Source organism: Linepithema humile, chromosome 6 (assembly GCF_040581485.1).
Source record: "Linepithema humile isolate Giens D197 chromosome 6, Lhum_UNIL_v1.0, whole genome shotgun sequence".
Lineage (NCBI taxonomy): Eukaryota > Metazoa > Arthropoda > Insecta > Hymenoptera > Formicidae > Linepithema > Linepithema humile.
This window is the reverse complement of record NC_090133.1, coordinates 6,824,232-6,848,934: the sequence shown is the minus strand read 5'-3', so window position 1 is coordinate 6,848,934 and position 24,703 is coordinate 6,824,232. Positions and strand designations below refer to the sequence as shown.

The window sequence follows — 24,703 nt, the reverse complement described above, 5'->3', positions numbered from 1 at the left end:
GTATGTACGGATATATACGCCGGATGGTGTGTGCTTTCAGCGCAGGAATCCGCGATATCGGCGGGGGGTGCCGTGTACTCGATACACGTCCTCCATGCTCGCGATCTCTCAACACGATAAGTTCCTTCAACCGCGGTCTCTTTTTCTCCCCCCCCCCTTCCCCTCCGCGCGCGCACAATATCTACCACCTCTTTTGCCCCGCGGATAAGAAGGATATGCTGCACGGAGACGTCGCGACCCGAGGATGGTTTTATCCGCGGCAAATGGTCTTCGCCGGAGTATCGAATCAAATCGCGTTCTTTCCTTTTTCCGCGAGCAGAAAGCCGAGTTATTTATCTCGCACTGGTTCAAGCTGGCGCAGACTGGTCCGGCTTTGATATATCTTATCGGAAATGGAATTCGTTTCGCGTATGAGCGATGCGAATTTAAGTATCTCTCAATTTTCCTCTCGAAAGGGGCAACTTTTTCCTTTCTCAACCGCGTTATCTCTCCTTTTCACCTTCGATGTATGGCGATTTTAACTAACTTGTCTACATAATAATCTTGCGCGTGGATATTATCTGAAATTATCGCGGTACAAGCGCGAGTACAAGCGCGATACACGATCGCGGACGGTCGTAAATTTTTATCACTCCCCTTCCCCCTTTTTTTCAGCGCTTATATTCAAGATTCTCGAGGCGAAACACGCGAGGGGATACGTTTAATTCTCGCGTCTCCAAACGGCCACTTAAATTTTTCGCAGTAAAACTCGCGGCGCTACGGCCGCGCATAACCGCGGCCGTTAAACTCGGAGTCCAAGGGATTCGCCTTCGAGGGAAAGGGAAACGCTGCCGAGATGGGCTCTCGGGATTTGAGATCCGCGTAGAGACACTCTCGCGGCCGGCGCACCTCCCTTTCACACCCCTTCGAAGGCTAACTACCAGCCCTGATAGCTTCTCGGCAGCGTTAACATCGCTTTTATCACTCGTACGTCTTTTACGACGGATCCTCGCTTCCCTCGCCGTATCTCCTTCTCCGTGTCGCGGCATCCTTCTCATTTCCATTTCGCTGCAAGTATTGTATTTAAACTGTAAAAGCCCGGTCCGCGCGCGCGCGCCTGTGCATCGCGAGAGGTGTACAGGTGCAGCAGCGCGCGCGGTGGGTGGTCCGAGGAAAGAAGACGCTACCTTGCAGTCCATTATCATCGTCTTGGGGTTCTAAGAGAGTCTATTCTCGAGACGGGCGCTATCTTTATTTAAGTCTCTCTCGCTGCGCCGGACGCTGCTTTATGTGATAAGATTTCTGTTTCGCCGTTATGCATTCCGGTTAGACCGCTTCTCACATTTGCATTTCTTATCGGGAGACTACACAGATCCTATATCCTCGTTCGCTGACAGAGTGAACCGTGGAGGAATTAAATATGTTTGGTATTTATGTTCGACCGTTCTCGATATCGTTCCGAGAGTTGATCAAAGTCACGAGTGAGTGCACGCGCGATAAGAAGCTCTCCGACCGTTGGCTGTTCGAGCAGAAGGAGCGGTGCGTCGGTGTGCGGGAGGTGCAGGGGGGAAGGGTCTAATTTGCGCCCGGCGGGTATAGAGATTGGCGGCGTCACCCTCTCGAGATACACGCCTTGCGGGTGTATTTACGTGTTTGCCCTATAGTCGACGCGGACGTGTAGTCACCCCTGCTGTCGGCTTTATGCAGTCGAGGCCTCTGGCACTTTTATCGACGAGCCGAGGCGTTAGCGTTATGTCAGCTATCAACCAGAGGGTGGAACGAACCCTCGAGCCCTCTCGTACTAGGGGTGTCGTTAAGAGATCGCCCCTTTGCCCGCTTTGCCGTACTTTATATCGCGTTATACCCTCTCGCCTATGCGCCGCTCTCTTGCCGATTCCGGTGGCGCTCGTTTTCGACGAGCCGGGGCTGAAACCGACGAGAGAGGAAAATGATAAACGTCGTTAGGACCGATTTTTATCGCGCCGTCGCAGTCATCTCGTTTAACATTTCACCTTCTGAATTAAAAAGAAGTATTATCTTTGTTTTCCTTTGAACGCGGGATATATGTAATTGTGGTTTTTGTTGATTTTTAAGCTTGAATTTCGGATTTGCTAATTTAGTGGGTACAGTGTGCTTTATGTCGAAATGCAGTTTATTCATTCACTCTCGTCGGTGTTTACGCCGCGGCCGCCGTTAAGCCGCGTGATTTCGGCGTCTCTCGTAACGCGGAAAGAGTCGGGGGAGTCGGCGGAGAGGGGGAGAGAGAAAGAGAGACATAAAGGAAACTGGCGCGGTTAATCGCCGTATCATATGACTGAGTAATTGAGTCTGCGAATTGCCGGAGGCAAGGCTCCGCCGCTCCGCTCGGTCTTCATCTCGCAATTAGCGTTAAGTTAATTGTACTTCCTGCGCGAGAGCTAACCCCACGGACGCGGCGCGGGGGTGAGCGGGACGAGGAAGGAAGGAAGGTCTTGTTTTCCCCGGTATTCGCCGCGCTGGAGAATTACGAGGGTCGCCGGGGCGACGATAATTTTCTTGGTGTTTCGGTGGGTGTGCCGGGAGGCGTGGGGGCGGTCGTAAAGTCGAGTCGGCAATGCGGATTGCCGTCGTCGTCGTCGTCGTCCTCGTTTGTCGTAGTTGTCGTTGACGACGCCCGTGGCGAATGCATCCCCAGGCCCGAGGCGCTCGGGCGTTACGGTGGAGAAGTGTCAAGACACTGGGCTGTACGGTGGAATGAGACCGTGAGAAGGGAAGTGCGCGGGGCGCGGGGGACTCTTAACGAGGCGCCTTAACGGCGTCCGTAGGGTAGGTGGGGGGTAGGTAGGTAGGTAGGTAGGACGACCCTGCTCGCTTGCCACGGCACTAATTTGCTCGCTTTGCGCCGCGATGGATGTCATTCAGTCCCATGCTCGACTTCTCCCGGCGTTGATTACCGCGGGTCGCGTTTACGCTCGAGACAAGCGCGCTACATGCTGCGCGCCGCTTGGCATCGTCGTCGTTATCGTCGTCGTCGTCGTCGATGTCGTCGTCGTCGGTGGTGCTCATGCGATACATTCGTAAATGAGATTTGACGTAGATTCAATTTCGATTCACGCGCGCGATCCTGCAAATCGATCCGGTGTAATGCGTCGTTAATCGCGGAAATGGGAAATCGATTGCCGATGGGAGCGATCGCGAGGCACTTGTCAAAGACACGCGGTAACGGACGGCTCGGCGGATGAAGATTCACGTTTCACTCCGAAATTCACCCCGTATCGGTAATAGCGTACCGTTAGAGAGAAGGGCACTGTGCACACTGTGCGAGGATTCGAACTCGAAAGGGTGGAGAGCAGGTAGAGGTCGGTCGGCCTCGACGGCCGGTCCGTTAATGTTTAGCGCAATCAGCGATAATGGCGGTCTATGGCGCGTTTAATCAAGGCAGTAGCCCGTTGCGGCTTGCGGTTCGAAAGCGGACTGCCCCTCGGCAGGGTGCAAAGGAAAGGGTCAGCGGCGGCGGCGAAGGGTGAGAGGGCGACCGGGAACGAGAGTGAGAGAGAGAGAGAGAGAGATAGTAATAGTAGCGGAGCAGAGAGGACATATCAGGTGGGCTTAGCGGTCTCTGCCGGCTCCGCATCGCTTCGACCAGAGAGTGACCACCGTATATACGCGCACAGAGCCACACGAATACGTTGCTGCGGTCGGGATTATCAACTGCGTCTCTCTCTTTCTCTCTCGCTCGCTCTTCTCGTCCAAGATTCGTCAGGCGAGCGCCGACGAGGCGAGTCCCCGCGCGATGACATTTACGAAAAAGATCGATCCACGCCCGTCCGACGCGTAAATATTTAAACGATACGTCGTTTACCAGCTCAACGACGAGGCATCTCGGTGTCTGTAGCAGCGACATGATCATAATAATAATCAAAGACGCCGTTGCGTATGCTGTCTACAACGTTATCGCGCCGCTCGATAACACGTTCATCTCGAGATGAGATGTTCTCTCGAGGTCGTTGCTGCGGCCACCCGTGATAGTAGTGGTTCGCTCTCTCTCTCTCTCTCTCTCTCTCTCTCAACATCCTTCCGACAGCCCCGGATCGTACGTACCTCTTAATAGCCGAGTCAAGGTTCGCTGCTGTTATTGGCTGCCCACCGGCGCTATCACGGCCACGCGCATCGAGAAACGGGTATTCCGATCGTTTAATATCCCGAGCGCCGCTAATTTGCCGGCCTTAATCTACTGACACTCGCGCTGATTGATCGCTTCGCCAAGCTTTACAAAGTCGTGTCTCGCCCGCGAAAGAGGATGAACGCCGAGAAGTCGGACAACCGGATACACGCGTGAGAGATAGAAAAGCTTTATTCGACTTCTCCGCGCAGCTTTCCGCATTCTCTGTAAATACTCATTTTTACGCCATGCGTGGAAAAGGAGGAGATAGCGAGCGAGCGAGCGAGCGACGATGGGTAAACCACTCTCGGTTACTTCGTTATTTGTGAGTCGTTGCAGTCGAGGATTCCTGCGCAGCCTCTTCCACGCCTCTCGGACGAGTCGGGAAATGACTCCGGCCATCCGGTAGATTCTCAGTATCGCGCGAGATCGGGACACTCTTGAAGAGAGGCGAAGAGGGGCGAAGGGGCGAAGGGGTAGGAAGGGCGGGGAGGAAGGGAAAGGAATGGGAAGGATGGATGGAAGCTCGAGTGCTGAGACAGCACTCCGACGTTCAAACATCCAAACATCTCGATCTTTCGGGGTCGGGCCGTCTGTGCCGGGTCTCTGCCTTGCCGAGCTGCTGCAACTCGAGTACCACTTATCCTTCTCTCCAGCGAGCCCCCGTCCCTTTCTTCGTATCCCCCTCGTCGACTCGGGGATCTCTAGCCGGAACCTGAGGTCCTTTCCGTCTTGCCCGCCCTCTCTCTCGTCCCCGGTGTCGCGGCATTTCTAGCGCGACGATGTAGCTGGTGACGGCAATACCGACTGCTAGTGGCAACAACGACTCCGGTTTCTCTCGTTCTCTCTCTCTCTCTCTCTCGGATCACACACATATATACACACATACGCGCTGTACCACACTTCGTATTCGCGTTCATGTACGTCTCCCCCCCTCCGGTACACACGGGCTGTGGATGTTCTCCGAATTGCGGCCACTCCAAGTCACCCCTCGCCGCCCTCGTTGCGCGACCACGACGAACCCCGAATTGATTGTAGCCTGTTTACCCTCGAACGTTCGCGCACAATGCACCCTCTCGACTCTCTATCGGGCGTCTGGTCGATTGCTCCTCTGTCTTCGGAGATTGGCCTGAGCTATGTTCGCCGAACTGTCTTCGTTCTCGGATTCGCAAATTCTGCTCGCAATGTGGAATCGTATGTTCGGACTTTTAATAATCTGAGACCGTGATTGTAAATTCGATTGTATCAAGCTAAAAATTCGCCGCGAATAATTAAATTTGTGTTAAACTTAGCGTAGCGCAAACGCCGATATTAAAGTGTGATCGAAATCGGAAATTGCCGCATCATCGCGAATTGGCAATTGTATCCTTCATCTCGCGGTGCAACAATCGCCGATGCAATGCACAACCGGCGTATTTCGTATATCATCGTCATTCGTAACTCGTTCGTTCCAATAATTCGTTTAAAGGTGATTCGAGTTATTCGAGTTAGTGAATCGGCCATTTTGCACGATACCGACATTCTCTCTCTCTCTCTCTCTCTCTCTCTCTCTCTCTCTCTCTCTCCCCCTCTCCCTTTCCCTTTTTTTTTTTATTCGCGAACGAGATCACATGCGTGCTGCATCGTGTTGCAGGGCGGCCGACGTCGAGAGACGCGCGAAGCGCATAAAATTTCATCGCGGTTCTCCCGGACCGCGTCCACCGCGGAGAATTAACCGAATGAAAATGGCGAGCTTCAATATTTATACGAGCAATTTCAGGCGTTGCGGCTGTTTCGCTTGCGTGTTGCCCGCGCGACTCATCTCCTGGATAAATCCTGCGTGCGTATTCATCACGCGTGACACAGAACCGCCGGTTGGAACGACGCTTCAAACGGTTTTTACCTCTCTCTGTCTCTTTTTTTTTTTTTTACGCGTTACTTCGCATCCAATCCGCGCGATCTAAACGATTTCGCGATTCGGATACGGTCGATATTTTCGAAGAGCTCGTTCGCACAGATATCGTAGTTATATAGCGGCGTTATTGCGGATAAACCGTTGAAGGGGCGAGGGGGGGGGGGGGGAGGCAAACTCTCTCTCATGTTGTCCGTATCGAATTTCTGCTGTTACAGCGTTTGACCTATTTGTCAACGGCGTCGCGCACCATCGTCGACAATACCCGACACGCGGCGATAGATGGAACAAAAGACACGGCGCATTATCGATTCTTTTCACGTCGTCGCGCGCGGCGGCGGCGGCGGCAGCGGCGGCGGCGGCGGCGGGAAGAGAGCCGTTGTTGCTGCTGGCTCTACGCGTCGGCTGTTTCACGGCGTGATGAAAACTAGCTGACGCGACTCGTCGCGTCGCGGGACGGAAAATTGATTTAATCTAACTTTCGGTGTAACGGGACGCAACGGGCGAAACAACGGCGGACAACGAGTTTTCGGCTCGTCGTATACCTTAACGGTCGCTCTTCCTCTCTTTCTCTCTCTCTCTCTCTCTCCCTCTCTCTCTCTCTCACACGCACACTTTCTCTTCTCCGTCTCTCTTTCTCCCTTTCGCGTCTCGCTTTTGCTCTTCTATCCCCTAATCCACCCACTCGCTTTCGCGCACTCGGTGGTCCAGCGCGTGTGTACACAGATGCGCGCGCGTACACACGGCTACATCCGGTATTCTCCGCAAGCCGCGGGATATTGCAATCACGCGGACGTTAGCCGGGCTTTACGGGCCGAGCGAGTGAGCGAGCAAGTGGGCGAGTGAGCGAGCGAGAACCGCCGCCGGTGTGCAGGGGCTTACCAGAAACCAGGGAGTTAGCCGAACACGCCAGTTTATTTGCTCGCGCAGCATAATACCACCAAAGTCCGACGAGCAGCCGTTGGTTTACTCGTTAGCGCAAGTAACGGCTTCCGGCTGGTCGACAGAGGTTGGCGGCTAGCGTGGCTTTGTTGCCGCAAACTCTCTCTCTCTCTCTCTCTCTCTCTCTCTCTCTCTCTCTCTCTCTCTCTCTCTCTCTCTCTCTCTCTCTCTCTCTCTCTCTCTCTCTCTGTCTCTCGCGATGCTGGATGCTGATTCTTCGATGAAACATTTTCCGGCGCAGCGCGAAGGATAAAGTTTATCGAAGGATAAAGACATGACGCGCGATGAGAGATAAGAGGTCGGGGCGCTCCTCGATATTCGGTGCATAGTATAGATGCACAGCCGGATTCGCGCGGCGGAGGCCCGCCTCCTCTCGAGGCAGCTTCGAATATCGGATTATCGGCAGTATCGAGGGCCGGGCCCCGGAGTTGGCGAGAGAGCATTCGGTTCACGTCACCGTTTTACAGGCAAGGAATTTTATCGACGGCACTCGTCGGGCGCTTTGCATTTTCATGCCGTGAATGTTGCTGCCTGCTTTTAGACGTACGCTATAGTGTTTATTTAGATGTATGGGAGAGAGCGTCTCGGGGAGAGTGCCTGATTTTCCTCTGAAGGTACACGTGTGCTCGTAGCCGCGCGTCCTACGTGTGTACGTGTGTCTTCACGTGCGCGACACAACAGCGGTGTGTGTGTGTGTGTATATATGTGTATATATATATATATATATACATACACAAGCAGGAAGGGAGGGGAATGGCACTTTGCGAGAGCTTCTTGCGGTTTTCGCGATATTACGAGCCGGGGCATCTGCGTCTTCCGTTCCGGCACGTCACGACTTCTCATAACGTTAAAAGGAACGCAGATGGGCGGAGAGGAAAAATTCTTGAAAAACGCGTATCGAGGATTTTGCGTGGCTCCCCGCTAGACGCTAACGCGTCTCTTGATTAAGCCTGGATTGCCGCGGAAATCTCGCGGTTTTCTCCCGATACTTCGATGGCGAATAATAGCGCTCTTTGCGAATGCTATTTTAAAGAAAAAGCCATTCGCGCTATGAAAGACTCCGCGCGGAGTAGAGCAATCTTCGCCGGTCCAATTTGGCACGGGGAGAGAAAAATTCGTTCGCGCGGCGAGGTTTTCATCTCTCCCCCGTGTGAAATCCGGGACAACGAGAACACCGCGGAGGCCAAAACTCGGTTTCTCGTTTCTCTACTTCTGCCATTTCTCCCTTTCCGCCTTCCTCTTTTTCTCTCTCTCTCTCCCTTTCTCTCTCTTTCTCTCTCTTTCTCTCTCTTTCTCTTTCTCTTTCTCTTTTCCTCTGTTTCTCCCGCGACGCGAGAGAGCAGCGGTGGAGCATCCGAGCCATTCATTATTTTCTTGGTTACCTCTCACCCGGGGAAAACTTCTTGGCAACGCAATTACGTTTGCAACGGTTCCATCCCCGTCGCCGTCCCTTCCTTCCTAGAGAGAGCCGCCACCATTTCTCGCCCACAATGTCCTCTCACCCTTCCTCCCCGTTCCACCACTCACTCGGAATCTTCTGGTTCTGCCGCAAACTGCCGTGCAGTATGTCGAGTAGATGGAACTTTACCGCATGTTACGAAACACATTCTACGTGTTATCTTTGCGAACAATTCGAGTATATTCAAGTTCCACCGCGATAATGATCGCGTTGTTTTCAGACGTCAATCGTTAAACACGCTTAATACGCGTAATACGAGTAATTTCTTTATTAAGGAAACATGTCAAAATTAAATGTACGGATATATCAATATTTATTTAGCGCAGTCAGAGCTCTTGGATATTAAATATATTTTCTAAATATCTCTTGTTACTTTCTTTTATACGCGTTTTCAGATGTGGAATATACTTTGAAAATTTTGATGTTTCATAAAAGCTGCTTGTTTTGTATTCGCACGCATTCGCGCGCGCGCGCTTGTATGCTACGTAAACTCTCTGGGTTCCCGTACGCAATGTCTCGCGAATAGCTCGACTCATTTTCGCGTACGTTATAATTAGCGCCTTAATAACCAGCACTCACAGCACGACGAGTAATTAAAACAGGTCCTCCTCTTCGTGTTCTCTCTTGCCTCTTTCTTCGCTCCACTCTCTTTTTGTCTCTTTCTCTCTCTCTCTTTCTCTCTCTCTCTCTCTCTCTCTCTCTCTCTCTCTCTCTTTCGCACTCTGTTCGTTCGCTGAGATGCCGAGATGTGCTCGAGGGAGGGAAACTTGCCAAGAATTTCAGTGGCCTGGCGATATTTCAATTAGCATCCGAGGCTCGTTTAAGCGGCGGCGAAAACGCGTTGACGGAAGAGCTCGCGTTTATATCAAGCCGCGAGCTCGCCGGGCTTATATTTTCGGGGCGTTTACGAGTAGCCGGGAACGGGACGGGGGAGACAGCGGGGAGGGAATAAGGCACGTAGAGACCGGCGGTTTGTTTCCTGTACCACGACGAATCGGCGGCTTCCGCTTCCGCGTCTCTCGAGCGTGCGAATTCAACGCGTTGGCGGGGAAACGAGCGCCGGGGCCGCCGCTTTGTCGAGGTAATTAAGTGATTTCATTTTCTCGACGAAAGCGTCGAAAATGTTCCGTGCTTCGCGTTCCGTGCGCCGCCTGTTGATTCCGCGATAATTAAATGGAGTTCCGCGCTGTGTGATGTTGCGCCGTGTGAATTATTATTATGCCGAGTTACCTGGCCTGGCGCGTAGATCTGTGCGCGATTACCCAATGACGGTTAGTTTCGCTTCTGCATATTCGCGGAAATTAGCGCAGATCGAGTGACGAGGCGCATGAATTATTTTACCCGCCGAGATAAGTTATACGCATTAGATATTGGATCGCAAACAATCGCGGTAACATCCGACTATCGAGATAAAAAATTCAATGTTACCTTCAAACGACGGACGTTCCTGCAAAAAGCGATAAATCCCGAGCGATAAATCCCCATCGAGCGTGACGGGTGGAAGCTTGGAATAAATCAGACTACCGATTTTAGAATAGCGATCGGCGAAATTACGGGGCACGTTGGAACGACGCGGATATACCTACGCCACTGCGGCAATCTTGCCTGGATTTAATTTAATTCAGGCAGTCTCTTCCAGCCGGAGGGCGTCGTAAACACCCTCGGTCGGTTATGCCGCACCTGCATCTTCACTCGTTTCCTTTGCGAGGGGGCGCGTTAAGCTAGTCCTTACCTTTCTTAACGATCCGGAACAAGCCGCCCCGAGGCACGGGCGCGCACACTACAATCGTGTACACCCTTCCGTCATAGTGTGATGCTTGTCGAAGGGGAAAAACACCGAGTGCCGAGTGAATTTTTTTGTTTCCTACTTTTTACACTTTTTCTACTCGATAATTTTCCAGTTGAGAGAGGGGGTTTGTAGAATATAAATATAATCGAATAAATACAAGTATAAAAATTCACAAGCTAGTGTAATAATATTTCTTTTAAGAAGAAAGTTTTTATATTTTTCTAACGAATGTTATTGACATTTCTTTTTCAGACGGAGATAGCGAAGAGGTTGAACGCTATCATTGCACAGATCCTGCCGTTTCTCTCACAGGAGCATCAGCAGCAAGTCGCCACGGCGGTCGACAGAGCCAAACAAGTGACCATGACCGAGCTCAACGCTATCATCGGGGTGAGTGTAACAGTATTGCTTGTTACAAAGACCGGACCTTCCGTCGCCGGCATTGTCGTCGGATCGCGCGACGTTCATGCTCGTGACACACTCGGCCAAATGCGCGGGCAGCGTGAAAAGCATTTGCGGCGAGTGGAGAACCCCTGACGAATACGCCGCGCTGTGGAAGCCGATGCACGTCCGAGGAATCCAAAAGCGGACGGGACGGATACGATCCTGGCGAATCCCGAATCCTCCTCAATATTGCTCGAGCACTCAATTTCCTCCCTATTAAGCCACCGGCTTCGCTTACCCCCGATTCTCCGTCTTCCTTCGCTTCGTGTCGACCCCGCCTCACCTCCGGTCCTTCTCTCTTCATCCTTATCGCCCGCCGCATCCTCTCTCGCCACCTATATAGCCGCCTTTGCTTCTCTCTCTGTCTCTCCCTCTCTCTCTCTCTCTCTGTCTCCCTTCCTGAATCTTATCCGAAGTCTTCCCGCCTGGTTTCCCAAGCCGCCGAGGGTAGGTTATAGTGTTACGGTGCACGAGCGCCGACTAATCAGCATTCCAGCCACCCCTCCGACCCGCGTCCCCGCACCAGCCCGCGGAGAAACTTCCACGGATCTGCGACGTTGTCGGGGTACGTGCGGCAAATCCTTAGCAGGATTCCGGGATACCGACTGCCTTAGTCTCCACTCTCTCGTCTTAAATCCCACCTAGCTACGTGGGGCGGTTCGAGCCCCGAACAAGCCGCGGCGGGCTCACGCCACTCGCGGCGCGGTCCATTTCGCGAATAGATAAGCCGGGAGAAACATAATTATTTCGCGGATTCTTCGCATCGCGATGTAGATATCGCGATTGTAGATTGCCACTATCGGCAGATTACTCGATTACTCTTCCTTCTCATAGCTACTCGCAGCTGTAACCATCGCCACGCACGTTCGCGCGGCGATATCGCGATTGTAAAAGCCTCGACGTTGCGAACGATATTGACTTACGTTCGCACAAATGCACCTGCATCGATCACGCCGCGACTCCTCGACCAAAGACGCTTACCAAGTGTCAACGATATGCAATATGAGAGAGTTAAGACGATCCCATTCAGATCTCTCGGCGTCAGCAAGTGGCAGCGACGATGAAAACTGCTGAGGATGAGCCTGGCAGCCGATGCAGGTGCCGCGAGAAGGACATTCGCACGAAGATTAAGATGCAGTAACTTTATATTCGAAAAGAAATACACAGTCGACGCGCCTTGAATCGTGAAAATCCGACGCTTTCGAGTGTCAAAAGATATCGCGTTTATTTATTGTATATCAAGATTGTCGGTCCGAAATAAATTTGAAAAATAACAATTCGAAACAGACGAAGAGATATTATTCCAAGTTGCACACATTTTATTTTGCCGTGCGTTTATATGAAAATTATAACGTTAATAATTATTAAATGTGCAATGTGAACTCTACAGTATCTCTCGAGACTTCACCGTACACTTTTTTTTTTATCAGCGTTTCTTTGCGCGTTAGAGAACCTAATTTTCTAAAGAAATAAAAGAAATGAAATTTGCACCTTCGAGTTCTTCGTGAAATTCGTACGCGTTGCGAATCAAAGCGCTGCTCGTCGCCTACTACGGTATTACGAGGAATCTCGGCGCGAAGACGAAGAAGAGGTGGTTTCCTGGCTCTCGGGTAAGAGGGTAACACTCCGCGTTAGAAGTTGGATTCGTGAGGATAGCAGCTCCGGGTCAGGATTATTATCGCTATCAAGAGTGGAAACTCGGAACGTTTCCTAAGGGCTTCCGACTTCCTCGAATCTCCGGCAACGTTTCGCAGACGGCTTCGTGGACCTGGAGTCGTCTCTCGTCTTTCTCTCATCTCTCTCTCTCTCTCTCTCTCTCTCTCTCTCTCTCTCACCCCCCATATCTTCTCTTTCCCGTCTCCCTTCCTCTTCGACTCAATCTCCGTCTCTCCATACAGACACGGCGCGGCACCGGCACGCTTATACACGGTACCTCTGTTTGTATGTTTTGTGGGTGGCTCTGTTCAGACAGTCGACGCTCGACGCGAGGTTATTATATCGTTAAGCCATTTAATTATCTCGGCAAACTACTCCCCGGAATATTCGCTCCGGCCTGCCTTAACGAGTGTACATGGTTACAGGCGGGTGTGGGTGTAGCACGCCCGCCTCTTCCACTCGCCGTCTGTGCGCGCCATCCTCCCGCTCCTTCCTCTCCGGTAGCCCCCTACCTACCTACCCGCGCCCGTCCGACCCGTTCTCCCCCCGCGCCGTGATCCGCGAACCGTTAAAACGGCGCTGAACAAGTCCACAATTTGTCTGGCGGCTTGGTCCAACTAACGAGGAAACTACGGGCGAGATACGCTTAAGATTTCCGCGAAACTTTTCGCCGGCGTTCGTTCGTTCGTTCGTTCGTTCGCTCGCTCGCTCGCTCGTTCGCTCGCTCGTTCAGTCGACGGTGGAGCGCGTAAGTCTTTCCACTTGTTTCGCAGCCTTAGATTTACTCGGGCGAGGTCGAACGCGGAGGTTACTCAAACTTACCGGAGTTTACTCGGCAATTTGTATGCTTTGCTAATGGAAAGTTGCCTCCGTTGACTGTAACGAAGTGTATTTTCGCGTAACGGCGGCAGCGGTTGGCGGTGGTGTCGAGGAGAGGAGAGAAATCCGCGGTGAGAGAGAAAGAGGGAGAGAACCGGCGGGGGAGAACGCGCGATCGTGACCGGAATTAAGCGAAGCGATTTTTCCAGCGAATTATCGTTGCGTTGCTTTTTTTTATTCCCTCCCACTGTTGCCCTGTCTCCTCTCGCGGGAACGAAATTGTTTGATCAATTATGACGGGTGGAGGAAGAGAGAAAGCGAAGGAGAAAGAGAGAGCAAGAGAGAGAGAGAGAGAGAGAGAGGAGAGACGTGCCGTGCCGTGCTTTTAAATCCGCGCGCGCGTTCGCGATTTTATTTGCTTATGCATTTGTCCGCGCTGGAAACGTGAGTTCACGTTCGGCAAACAGACTCTCTTAACGAAGCTGCGGCAGCGTACACACACACCGCACACCGCACACCGCCGCGCTAAACCGATAGCCCGTAAAAATCATTTCCGAACTTCCATCGGGCTCTCGTGGTCTCCCGTTCTCTCTTTCTCTCTCCATCTCGCGGCGCAGCCGTAGCGGCCACCGCCGATAATATCGACGCGCTATTAAAGTTTTCTCTCCCCGTCCCACCCCGTCGTTCAATTCCAATCTGCCGCGCTCTTAGCGATGATCGCCTCGATTCCCCCGCACCGCATCGCGTTTTTTCGCATCTCGCGGAATAATACCCGCTCGCTTTTATCTGGTAATTACAGCGGAAATACTCGAGAGGCACCGTTACGCGCTCTCGAGTCCGTTAATTGCCTCTCGCCACTTACCACTTAATCTAATCTTCGGAACTTATCGAGATCGGGTGCGATATGTATATATATATATGGAATATAGGTATATATGTATATATATATATTTATTCTTCAGCGTCAGCCTTCCTATTCATGTACGTAATAACGTGCAAACGCATAATCTTCGCCCGATGCGACGCTTCGCGGCGAATCGGATCGTACAAGCGATGGCGGCCGGTGATATTTCGATCGCGATAACGATCGAAGGCCGCCGCTGTAGATTGTTGCGCAAACGATTATTATTGACACGCGGGATTTTTGTCGTGCTTGCAGCAACAAAGGCCGGACTTGCCACGACTGTTGCAGCAGATGCACGCCCAGCAATTGCCACCAGGCGCGGCGATGGGACCGCATCCGGGCATACCTGGATTGCCCGGACTGCCAGGCGCGGGTATACCGGTCCCCACTTCAGCGTCCGCCGCGCTTCTCGGCTTGGGCCTTCCTCCGGGAGCGGCTGCCACCCCCGGAGGCACCAGCGCACATCCGTTGTCGATGCTGACGAAACCGGATCTTCATCGCGGTCAGCCTGACGATCTGAAACCTAACGGAGGTGAGTCATGCGATGATTTTTTTATATATTTCTTTTATATTATTCAAATCTTAGAGATTATTTTTAATATCAGGTCTATAATATTTATGATTGACACGAACACTGTTTGATAAAGGAAATCGATGCACTTGAAAGCCAATCTTTTCAGTGAAACTTTACATGTGCTATGATGATGAGCAGATAAAGAAGTGATAACAATATTTGTACAAGATGTATCTTAAATATTACAGATTAACATTTTGTAAATATCACACGTCAAGAATTATTATATCGGAGTGCGTCGATTGTTTTGTTAAGCAATGTACGTTTTTAATAATATTTATAAAATAATTCAGTTGCATCCAAAAAATTTGGAGCTTTAAAAATTCTTGTGTTCACGAAATTTTTAATTGCCAGAAAAGGCATTTGTTTGTCGACGTTCCGGTCAACTATTTTTCTTCTTTCGTTAATCACTCGAACGTGCAAATATGCGAATGTTTCGACGGGTGTGAAGTAGCGGCGTTAATAGCAAAGATTTGATTCGCGGAAGTCCATTAGTACACCGATGTCTCAACTGTACGAGCGGCTCTCGCGCACTCAGCAACTCATTCGTGAATATTTCGCGCGCCATGCGGTCAGTTTAATCATCTCGTTCGTGGAAGTCACGTGTCCAGCTTTGCCCCGTGCTTGACGTAAGCTCGGGGCTACCTGCCGCTCAATCGCTTATCTCTGCGCGCCTGTGAGAATAAGCCGGTAAACCAATCCTCGATCAGACGATACGTTGTTTTGTCGTGCTCGTCGTGAGTTGTAATCTCATCGATGATTCAGCGATATGCATGGCAGCGATGAACGTAAACACGATTAAATCCGCGCCACGAGAGATCCACCGGTGTAATGAGTGGAAACGTTCGTAAGAGCGTTTTAAGATGAGACGGAAAGAACACTTCGAGAGTACGATCGCGAGTTACTGAAATTAAACGGAACGTTCTCGTGCTATTTTAAGTGCGGTCTGGAACGAACGAGCCGGTGACGCAAACGACCGTGCTCAAGCGCGAGAGAAGCTCCTGAAACTCTCGATCTTGACCTCGAGAATCCTCTCGGGTTTTAGTCCTCGCTGCTCTCTCGCTCTTTTCCCCGCCTCCTTCCTCCGCCTATCTTTCTCGTCGGTACGTCACGCGAGTGCAAGATCTTCGTTCGCGCGTCTCGGGAGGCCCCCACGTAGCGCTGACAAAGACAACGCGCGCGGTTCTCCAGACTTCTCTCCCTCTCTCTCTCTCTCTCTCTCTCTCTTTCACTCTCGCTGCTTCGTTTCTCCTCTCTCGCCCTTATTCTCGCGCGCTTCCTAGCTCCTCTTCGATGTCTCTCGCTCGGCGTGTCTCGTTCTATCCACGACCATCTCTCGAGAGAGCACTCAGAATCTCCTCTCGACACGAGTGTACTTCCACTACTCGTCCCCGCCGCCTTCCACGCCTGCCGCCCTTACCCGCTGTCTCTATTCCCCGATGACCTCCACTCTGACCCTCTGCCCATCCTCCCTCTCTCGGCTCACGCGCGAGTCGTAACTATGTTACTCAAGCCGGATATATAGCTCGCGGCCGCAGTTAGCTTCGCGCGTTGTTTCGCATTTTCCTACCGCGCGTTGTCGGGACTTGTATCGCCTCGTCAAATATCCTGTTGCAATCGCTTCGGCGAAAGTGCTGCTGGTTAATCTTGGAAATTGCGTTCGTCGAATCGTACGTATGTATTTGCGACACGAATGATAGTGCGACGTTAGATATTGCATCGGATTCTCTCGCAACTGCACTCTCAAAACCGTGCAAACTTCTTCTTTTTCATTTTCTCTCTCTTGTCAAAAGATGAACATATGTTTGCCTCGCTCGAAGCGCGGGGAGCGTGAAAAAGCGCGCTGAAAAAGAACGGATTCGCCGCGGTTCGCATTGTCAACGATCGCAGCCACTCTTTTGAAACGAGATTCCGGCGCGAATCTGGAGACGTGTAACGGCCCAGTATTTCTGCCGTGACAACTGAAACTTCTTCCCTTCTTTCCGGAACATTGCCCGGAGCGAATTGTTTCTACCAGCGCGCGCCGCGTTATCGTTTTGCTCTTCCCTCCGGGTGGTTTTTCGCGTTCCGCCCTAAAACGACTTCATCTTCGGACATATCCGCCGCAATATCTGCCACCGGCTGGCTGTGTGACGCCGTGATTTCTTTTTGCCCGCTCGCGACGAGCTGCGGTTTTTCACGGTCGATTAGAAACCTATGTCGGCCACGTCGGCGTTGATAATGGCAACATTGATTTTCGCTCGGTTTATCAAAAATCACGTTTACATTGTCTCTTCGGTGCAAGAATTAACTGATTAATTTTAACAGAAAACGGATTTTTTGCTAATTAATTTGAATACTCGACAGTAAAGCCGCTCTTTATCCGATAATTTTCCGAGCAACGGAACGCTATATGTCTCCGGTACTTTTAGCAAGCTCGTCCGAAGATGGGAGAGGAGATGCGAGCACGCGGGTCCTTAAAACGTCTCTCGGAAACACTCGACGGCCTCTTCGCGCTTTAGTAGAAAATTATGCGCGCTCTTCCGCGTTCGTTTACGAGCGCGCGCAGTCGAGTGAAGGGGGAGAAAAGAGTTTCCTCTCTGGCCGGATAGCAGGAAGGATAAAAGGGGGATGACGAGCATTAGCGAGGTCTATACTGGCGCGAAGAGCGGAATACCTCTCGCTCGTTCTTCTCCCCTCTTTCGAAACGGCTCCGTATTGCACGCGTCCGCTCGACAACGACGCGAACGTCTATCCGGGATTTTAACCCTCTAAAACTCCGACCCTCCGGTCTTTTCCGCACGATGTTTATGTTCGGTTACTAGTGTTGAGCGATATTCAGCAAAATATGAGGAAATTCCATCGTTCCGATAAGGCTCTACCCGACTACTATCATTTGACGGACTATAAAGATCGTAATGGTAAAACCGCTCGTTCGCCGCGATGCGGATGACCGACGGTGCTCGAGAGCGGGTCGTCCGACCGGGAAAGTGCCGATGCTCGCCGAATTAAGGTTTCATCGTGCGACGAAAATGCGCGTTTTATCGTCGCGACTTGTTCCCGAGGAAATGTCGCCCCGTACGGATATCGCGGATATCGAGGTTCCGTCTCCCTCCCCGCGGCGTCGCGTCAATAAAAATATTTTATTTCCGCGGCGGTTTAATGTCGCGAGAGAAAAGAGAGGCAATTTATGGGTGGCCCCAGCGCACGAGGAACATAAACGGCTCGTGTAATTCTTACTCCGTAGTAAGGCGAGTATAACGGGAGGAAAAAGATATCGTTAAGATATTTCCTACGAGACCGAAGCGTACCAACGTGCAGGGGATAAGAGGGAAAGAGAGAGAGAGAGAGAGAGAGAGAGAAAGAGGAAAGGAGGCTGGGGAAATCGAGCGAGGGCAAACTATGAACTCGGCTTCTCGAGGACAAAGCTTTTCCGTCTGGATTTTCTCCGCTCCCCGTTCCAGCCGGCCTTTCTTTTTCCCCATTCTCCCCATTCCGCCCTCCCCCCACCCCCTCCTCATCCCACCTCCTCTCGTCGTCTCGGAAATTCTTGAGAAGTCTAGCTAGTCTCGCGCGCACTCCACCTTTCTTTTCCTTTTATCTCCTTCTTCCCGCGGAAAAGATTCCGTCGACATACCGCCGACTTCATTCGTTTCGACGTTGTAATAATAATGGAAAACACATTCATGGCGTTCGCGTTTTGTCAGAGATAAATCAGTCGATCTCGCGAGAACGTTGTCTGCAGTGGAGTAAGAGAGAACGGTGTTGCGAGTAAAGCCGCGTTAGATCTAATCTTGGCGATTAGCCAATCTTAACGATAGACCGATGATCTAATCTCAATTGATTAGTTTATCTCTCTAATCGTACAATGTTTTTTTCACGCGCTGAAACTTTTTACGCTCTGTTGCAGGTCTGAATCCAGCCGAGGAGAGGCATGTGAGTATCACATTTATACATTCCAGTAATTTCTCATTATTCGTCGCGAATGATAAAGACCGGCGTGTCGCGCCGGGTACTACCGGGCGCGCAAAATTTCACCTCATAAAGGGGATTGGACCGCCGCTTACGCGTGACGTATTATTGGATGATAGCGGAGGTGGACGAACGCAAGAGTGAAAGAGGGAATTAGCGCGATACGTGGTGGTGTGGAAGAAGAGAGAAAGAGAAAAAGGGAGAGGGAGAGAGAGAGAGAAACAGGATATGTGTGGATGGAAGGCGGAGATGGCGACGAAGGAGGAGGAAGCGCGGAATGGACGTAAAAGCCTGAACACCGGAACACAGGGCCGTAAAAAGCTCGTCGTCAAAAGCACTCCCTTCCGCTTTCATCGACCACGCGGCTCTTTCTCTCTCTCTTTCTCTCTCTCTTTCTCTCAGCCTCTCTATTTCTCCACGTTTCTCTCCTTCTTCGATAACATAAAGCGTCCGCTGGTTGCGGCGCGCGTTTATTAAAAGCGCTCCGGAGAGGAAAAAAGCCTCGAGAGCGCTTGAGGCCACTGCCGTTCGCGCTCTTCGTCTCTCCCCAGGGTCTCTCTCGAGTGTCCTGCGAGATCGTCCTGCCCGATCGATCGATCGATCGCCTCGGCAAAAGGCTCACGCGAGAAAGGGGTGAATCGATGCCGCGGTCGGAACTCCCACCTACTTCTCTTCTCTTCTCTCTCTCTCTCTCTCTCTCTCTCTCTCTCTCTCTCTCTCCATTTTTTGTTCCCGGGATCGATGAATATCGATGAGCGCAGTTAGCTCGAGCGTCGATTAAACGGCCCCGAGCGTCGTAACAGCGTTTCCGCATTAACCGATGCGATGCGGCGAAACGAATAGGCGATTAAGCTTTCACGCGCGTTGAAAAATTTGCGAACCACTTGGCGAATCGCGAAAAACACAGTTTGATATTTGATTTCGCGAATATTTTTCGCGCCCGGGCGAGTGACGATTTTTTGGTTATTGATCCTCTTTCGGCCGCGGTAGAAATTTACTGCGTGAGCGTGCGGGCGGACGGGCGTACCGCGCCGCGCCGCGCCGAGTAGTTGTAACTCTCGTTCGATCCGATCCGATGGCGATGGCGCCCGCGGCACGCTGCCAGCCCGATAATTAGCGCCCGTTTAATATGCACAATTATTACGGATTGATAATCGGGGCTGCGCGTCCATTACATCGGTATGGAGATAGATGGTAATAGGTTGCCATCGATATTAGCTCTCCTCTTTCGCCCGTACATCCCCCGCATCGTCCGCTTCTCCTCTTCCCCTCCGGCTCTCCTCTGTGAATCCTCTTTCGTTTATCCCTCCCCCCCCCTTCCCCCCTCCCCCCCTCACCGTCCCCCGTTTGCCGCACTGACCGAGCACCTTCCGCAGTTTCAAACTGCCATCCTGAGGGCTGCGAAATTGAAATATGAATGCTAATGGGGTTACTCGCCCCAATATCGTATAATACTCAATTGTTGGACAGGTAAATCCTGCTGCTCGACGCTGCCATATCTTCGTACATCCCGAAAACACTTCGGATCGATCCTACGTCGTACCCTACATTAGTCTCGTCTCTCTTTACTTAACGCGTTAATAATTTAAGCGGCCATAAATTTTATAGAGGCGCGCTATCCCACGCGCGTAGCCCGATTGCGGAGCTCGCCACCCCCTTTAATCTGTCAAGAAGTTTCGCCGTATATATATACCGTATATTGATCGACAGTCCGATCTCGGCACGGAGGCGTCTATCGTCTTCTTTTTAACGGGAAGGGAGTTCCGAACCATCGAACAAATTGACGCCGTACTTACCGAGTTCCGAGGAGCGAAGAATTACGTTCCCATCGATCCGCTTTCTCGCGTCACTTTGAATTTATACCACCTCACCGGCGGCGGCGGCGCGCAGCGGGTTGCACGATAAAACTTCTATTCCGCACGGCGGCTCGTTACCCAACTGTACTTTCGTGTCCCTCCTCGCCCCTCCCGGTCCGCCCCAGTGCAATCCGATCTGGTGATTGGATCGACGAGGAGGAACGGTGCTTGCGGAAAAGGGGCAAACCGATGCGAAAAGCTAGGAGAGGAAGAGAAAAAAGATCTCCGAGAGAGAAGGAGACGTATATATACGTATGTACAGAGACAGAGAGAGAGAGAGAGAGAGAGAGAGAGAGAGCCGAAGAGGGAAGGAGAGTGTCGGCGTCTCGGAATCGAAAACCGACGACAGCCGGAGAGAATGCGAGTCGTTATTATTCGCGCACCAGTAAAATCCTCTCCTCTCGTTCTTCTGGGAGCTTTACCTTTCGCTTCCCTACCTACCTACCTACCTACCACCCGTCCCACTCTCGTGCGTCGTTTCTTCGCTTTCGGGATTTTTCACGACCCGGGGAAACATTCCTCTGTGCGTCGCGGAGAACCTCGGAGCTTTTCGAGGATGCGGAAAAGAATCCTCGACGTCTATAGATCGACGACGTTTGCCCCGTCGTGGGGGCTTGAGAAAAGGGAAAAGCCGCGTCTGGACGAGTTACTCGACATCCTTCTCCCCGTCCTTCTCTCCCGTCGACCGAGGCGTCGACTCATAACGAATTCATAAAACACCGCGAAGCGGCTGCTCCCCGTAACATAAAAAGGGAAAACGGCAGCGAAGGGGGCAGCGAAAAGAGAGAGAGAGAGAGAGAGAGAGAGAGACGAAAAAAAGCAGCGGACGACCGCGGAATATTTATTTATTGCTATCGCTCGCACTCCCGCACTAGCACGGACGAAAAAAAGAGAGGGAGGGTGGGAGCTTTCAGTTATTATCTCGAACCCCTGCGACACGCGCGAACGCGGGCTTAATTAAATTGCATGGCGCTTACATCTCATTTCGGACAGCTTGTGGTAAATTGTCGTGAAATAGCGATCTGGACGGCGACGAGGAGAGAATACTTGCGGTGACTAGTAGCGTTGACGTAGTAGCACCTCTCGTAACTTGAACGCGCACGTTAGCCTAAAATTCGTTATACGCGATTGTGCAACCAGATATCATCGCCACTTCGTCCTTTCACTTATTTCGTGACGATGACGTCGATGCGATTCGCCGACAGCATTAATCGCAATCAAATATCGCCGGGGAAAAAAAAGTTCTCCCCCCTTCCGCCCCGTGTCTCGTAGCCCGCGGGGCCGGCGTTGTAACCGCATCAACGGTGCTGATATCTCGAAAACAGGAACGATTTTAAACGTTTAATCGAAATCGATTCCGTTATTCACTCTGTATAAGCTCTCGTCGGTGCGGTGTCGTGGTGAGTTGATACACGGTCGTTGTTTCCGGGGTGAGTTGAAAATCGGCCGCGAATCGAGACGCCGCGATATCGATTGTTCGCTTCCCCCGTCCTCTCGAACGCCTCCTCGTCTTTTTCCTTGGTTCAGCCATTTTCCGGCAGTTCGTTCTCCATTGGTCGCGGAGCTCGCGGTCGCGTTACTCTTTTTCCAACTTTTACGCCACCCTCTCGCCTTCCCCCCTCGTCCCTCTAGCCGCCCGGCCTCTTCCATCCTATCATCCCCTACCCGCCTTTTTAATCCCATCACAGAGTCGAGCGCGCACCAACGAGGCTGTCGCCGGAGGTCGGTAAATTAAATCTCGAATAAAGTGCAAATAAACGAGCAAGGGGAAGAGAGAGAGAAGTGGGGGACGAGAGAAGGGGGGCGTTACCCGGGTGGTGGTCGAAAGTGCGGTACAAAAAAGCGACAGGGTGAGAGCGAAAAAAAAGCTAGTGGAGAGAAAAGGGGAAGGGAGGCGAGAGCGAGAGAGAGAGAGATAGAGAGAGAGGGAGAGAAAGAACACAGAGCAAGCGCGAGTCGAAAAAGAGCGAAAGGGATAAAAGAGCGAACTGGCGCGCGAGAGTGTAATTTATTTTAATTAGAGTGGCTGCATTATGTAAGCGGGTGAAGCGCCGATGAAAGGGTTTGAAAGGGTCGAGAGATCCTGACACCGACCCCCCGACCAACATCCCCTTCCGCTAACACCCTGTCTCTGCTGTCTACCCCCGGGAACAGACTAATTCGCTCTCGCTCAGGGCTGTGTGAGAATCGCGGGAATCGTGTCGAAAAGTCAGCACCTAAAGATTCGCGGCTGATTCTCCGCGCAGCTCCGTCACATGCCATTTCACATGACAAATGTGTGCTAATGCGTACCGCAAACGATAATGTATTTTACATACGCGCTCCGCAGCTCCGCAGAACTAAAATAAATTTTCAAGCACGCTCGCATAGAGAGAACCGCGAAAAACTGCAAGCTCCGTAATTATCCATTTATTTATTGTATAATGGATACATTCTTTCAAAGCTTCGTTTAAAGTTTTCTCTACTGCGCGCTCGGCGCAAAACTTAATTACCGAGCTGTCCTGTTCTTGAAAATTAAGAGAGATTCGAGCGTCAAGAGTGCTGCTTGGAAAGCTTGAAGAGCGCTCCCGACACGGGGTGCGCAAGGCGCGAGTCACGCTCTTGAACTTCTCACCCCCGTTCTTTGGCGGGCAAAGTAGAGAACCAGCCAACCCTCCTGCTTTACCGACGCCTCTGATCTCGTTAGGAACGCATTAATTAATTTACAAGATGGCGGCGGTGGCGACGACGACGGTATAAGAGAGCAAGAGCCTCGTCGTACCGCGGGGGGCGGCGAGGGCGGCCGACGCGGGGTTGGGGCGAAGGTTACTGCACGGCACGTTTTAATTACTAATTGAAACGTTCTCCTACCACCGCGCCGATCCAGTAATTCCGTTTCCACGTCCCTGTCACTTTCACCCCTCCGTCCCCACCCTCGATTGCAACGACCCTCCAATCCGCTCCGCGATCCTCTCCGACTTTGTCTTAATATCCGCTTTTCTCTCGAGGATACTTAATATTTTTAAATACTTTGCATACTTTACCTCTCCACCTCCCCCATTATACGCTTCTCGTCTTTTTCCCCTGTGCGGAGTATTAACGGAGGGACGCTCCACGCCGGAATTTATGAGACGGTGAATCTGCGGCTTCCGCGAATTAATTAATTAAAAACATCATGGCGCCTTAATAACGCGTCGCCGCGTTCGCTTTTCGGCCCCGCTTTATCGTCTTGTTTCCCCTTTTTTTCGAGACTGCCTTCTTTCTCGCGCCAAGTTGTTATGGAAATCGGTAGATCAGAGGAGATTAAATCCAGCGGTATACGACTTAAAAAAAGTTGACAAGTATTTCATCTCCCCCTGTGTTTCGTATCAATTTTTCGAGGTAAATTTAAAATTATTTGCAGGAAAATGCGTTTCTATCAACGCATAAGTCATAAAAGCAGCGCGCGTTAAATGTAGGAAAGTATTTTATTATTTTACACATTAATTGCAGCAAAAAGAAAACGCACATGAGATAACACTGCAAATACATTGCGCTTGTGAAAGTGACGATGATAAAAACGTACTTCGCAACACGTCCCAATTTTACAGTCGATTGACAAGCGTAATCGTTAGAAAATAATACATACATATACATATTAAAGAAGTCGTGCACACGGCGCTCGACAATCGCAATCAGAGCACGACGAATCGGTTTTGTAATCATTGCGCGTCTGCCAACGATCGATGACGATTTCGCGAAACGGAATAAAACCGTCTCTCAGTATTTATTACGCGGCGCAATACGATACGTAGGTGCGGTTGGCAGCAATTTTAACAATCGCTTCCCGTCGCGGTCCTTTACGATCGATTCGCTCTCTCGGCTCGCTCGCGGCTTTCGTTCCGCCTCGCGTCCGCGCGCCGATATTTACGCCCGCCGTTTGTAGCGCGCGTTACGCGCGCAATAAGCCGATGTCACAATTTCCAACCGAGAAATTAACGCGAGTTTTTTCGCACCGCCCTTCCATTCCGCCCACACGATTTTCCCTGCGGAATTCATTGCGGCTTTTTCATTTTCGAGATTAGATATTTTTTCGCTATTCGAGTGTTCTCTGAAATAAAATTTTTTGCATCGATAACTTCTTTATTACATCGTTTTTTCATTACGTTTTTAATTAGCGCACATGTTTTCGTGCACACCCTATAAGATAATCCCACGATTATTCTTGCAGTGAGAAGACGCGCTGTTACGATTCGCGGTGCGCTTAACGGTCGACTAAGCTTTTTAATAATTCGCCGACTGGTAATTAGTTCGTAATTTAATGAGGCGGCCGTAAAATG

General features: G+C 51.3%; 1 protein-coding gene across 14 annotated transcripts in view; it reads left to right on the top strand.

Annotated features, from left to right (window-relative positions):
* Nucleotides 1–24,703, top strand: part of LOC105678312 (protein groucho) — a 121,117-nt gene that overhangs the window by 84,450 nt on the left and 11,964 nt on the right. For all 14 annotated transcript variants that reach the window (XM_067357916.1, XM_067357905.1, XM_067357906.1 and 11 more), the window contains 3 exons: nt 10,454–10,591; nt 14,280–14,556; nt 18,488–18,513. In XM_067357916.1, coding sequence (XP_067214017.1) covers nt 10,454–10,591; nt 14,280–14,556; nt 18,488–18,513 — 441 coding nt within the window. The remainder of the gene's footprint in view (nt 1–10,453; nt 10,592–14,279; nt 14,557–18,487; nt 18,514–24,703) is intronic.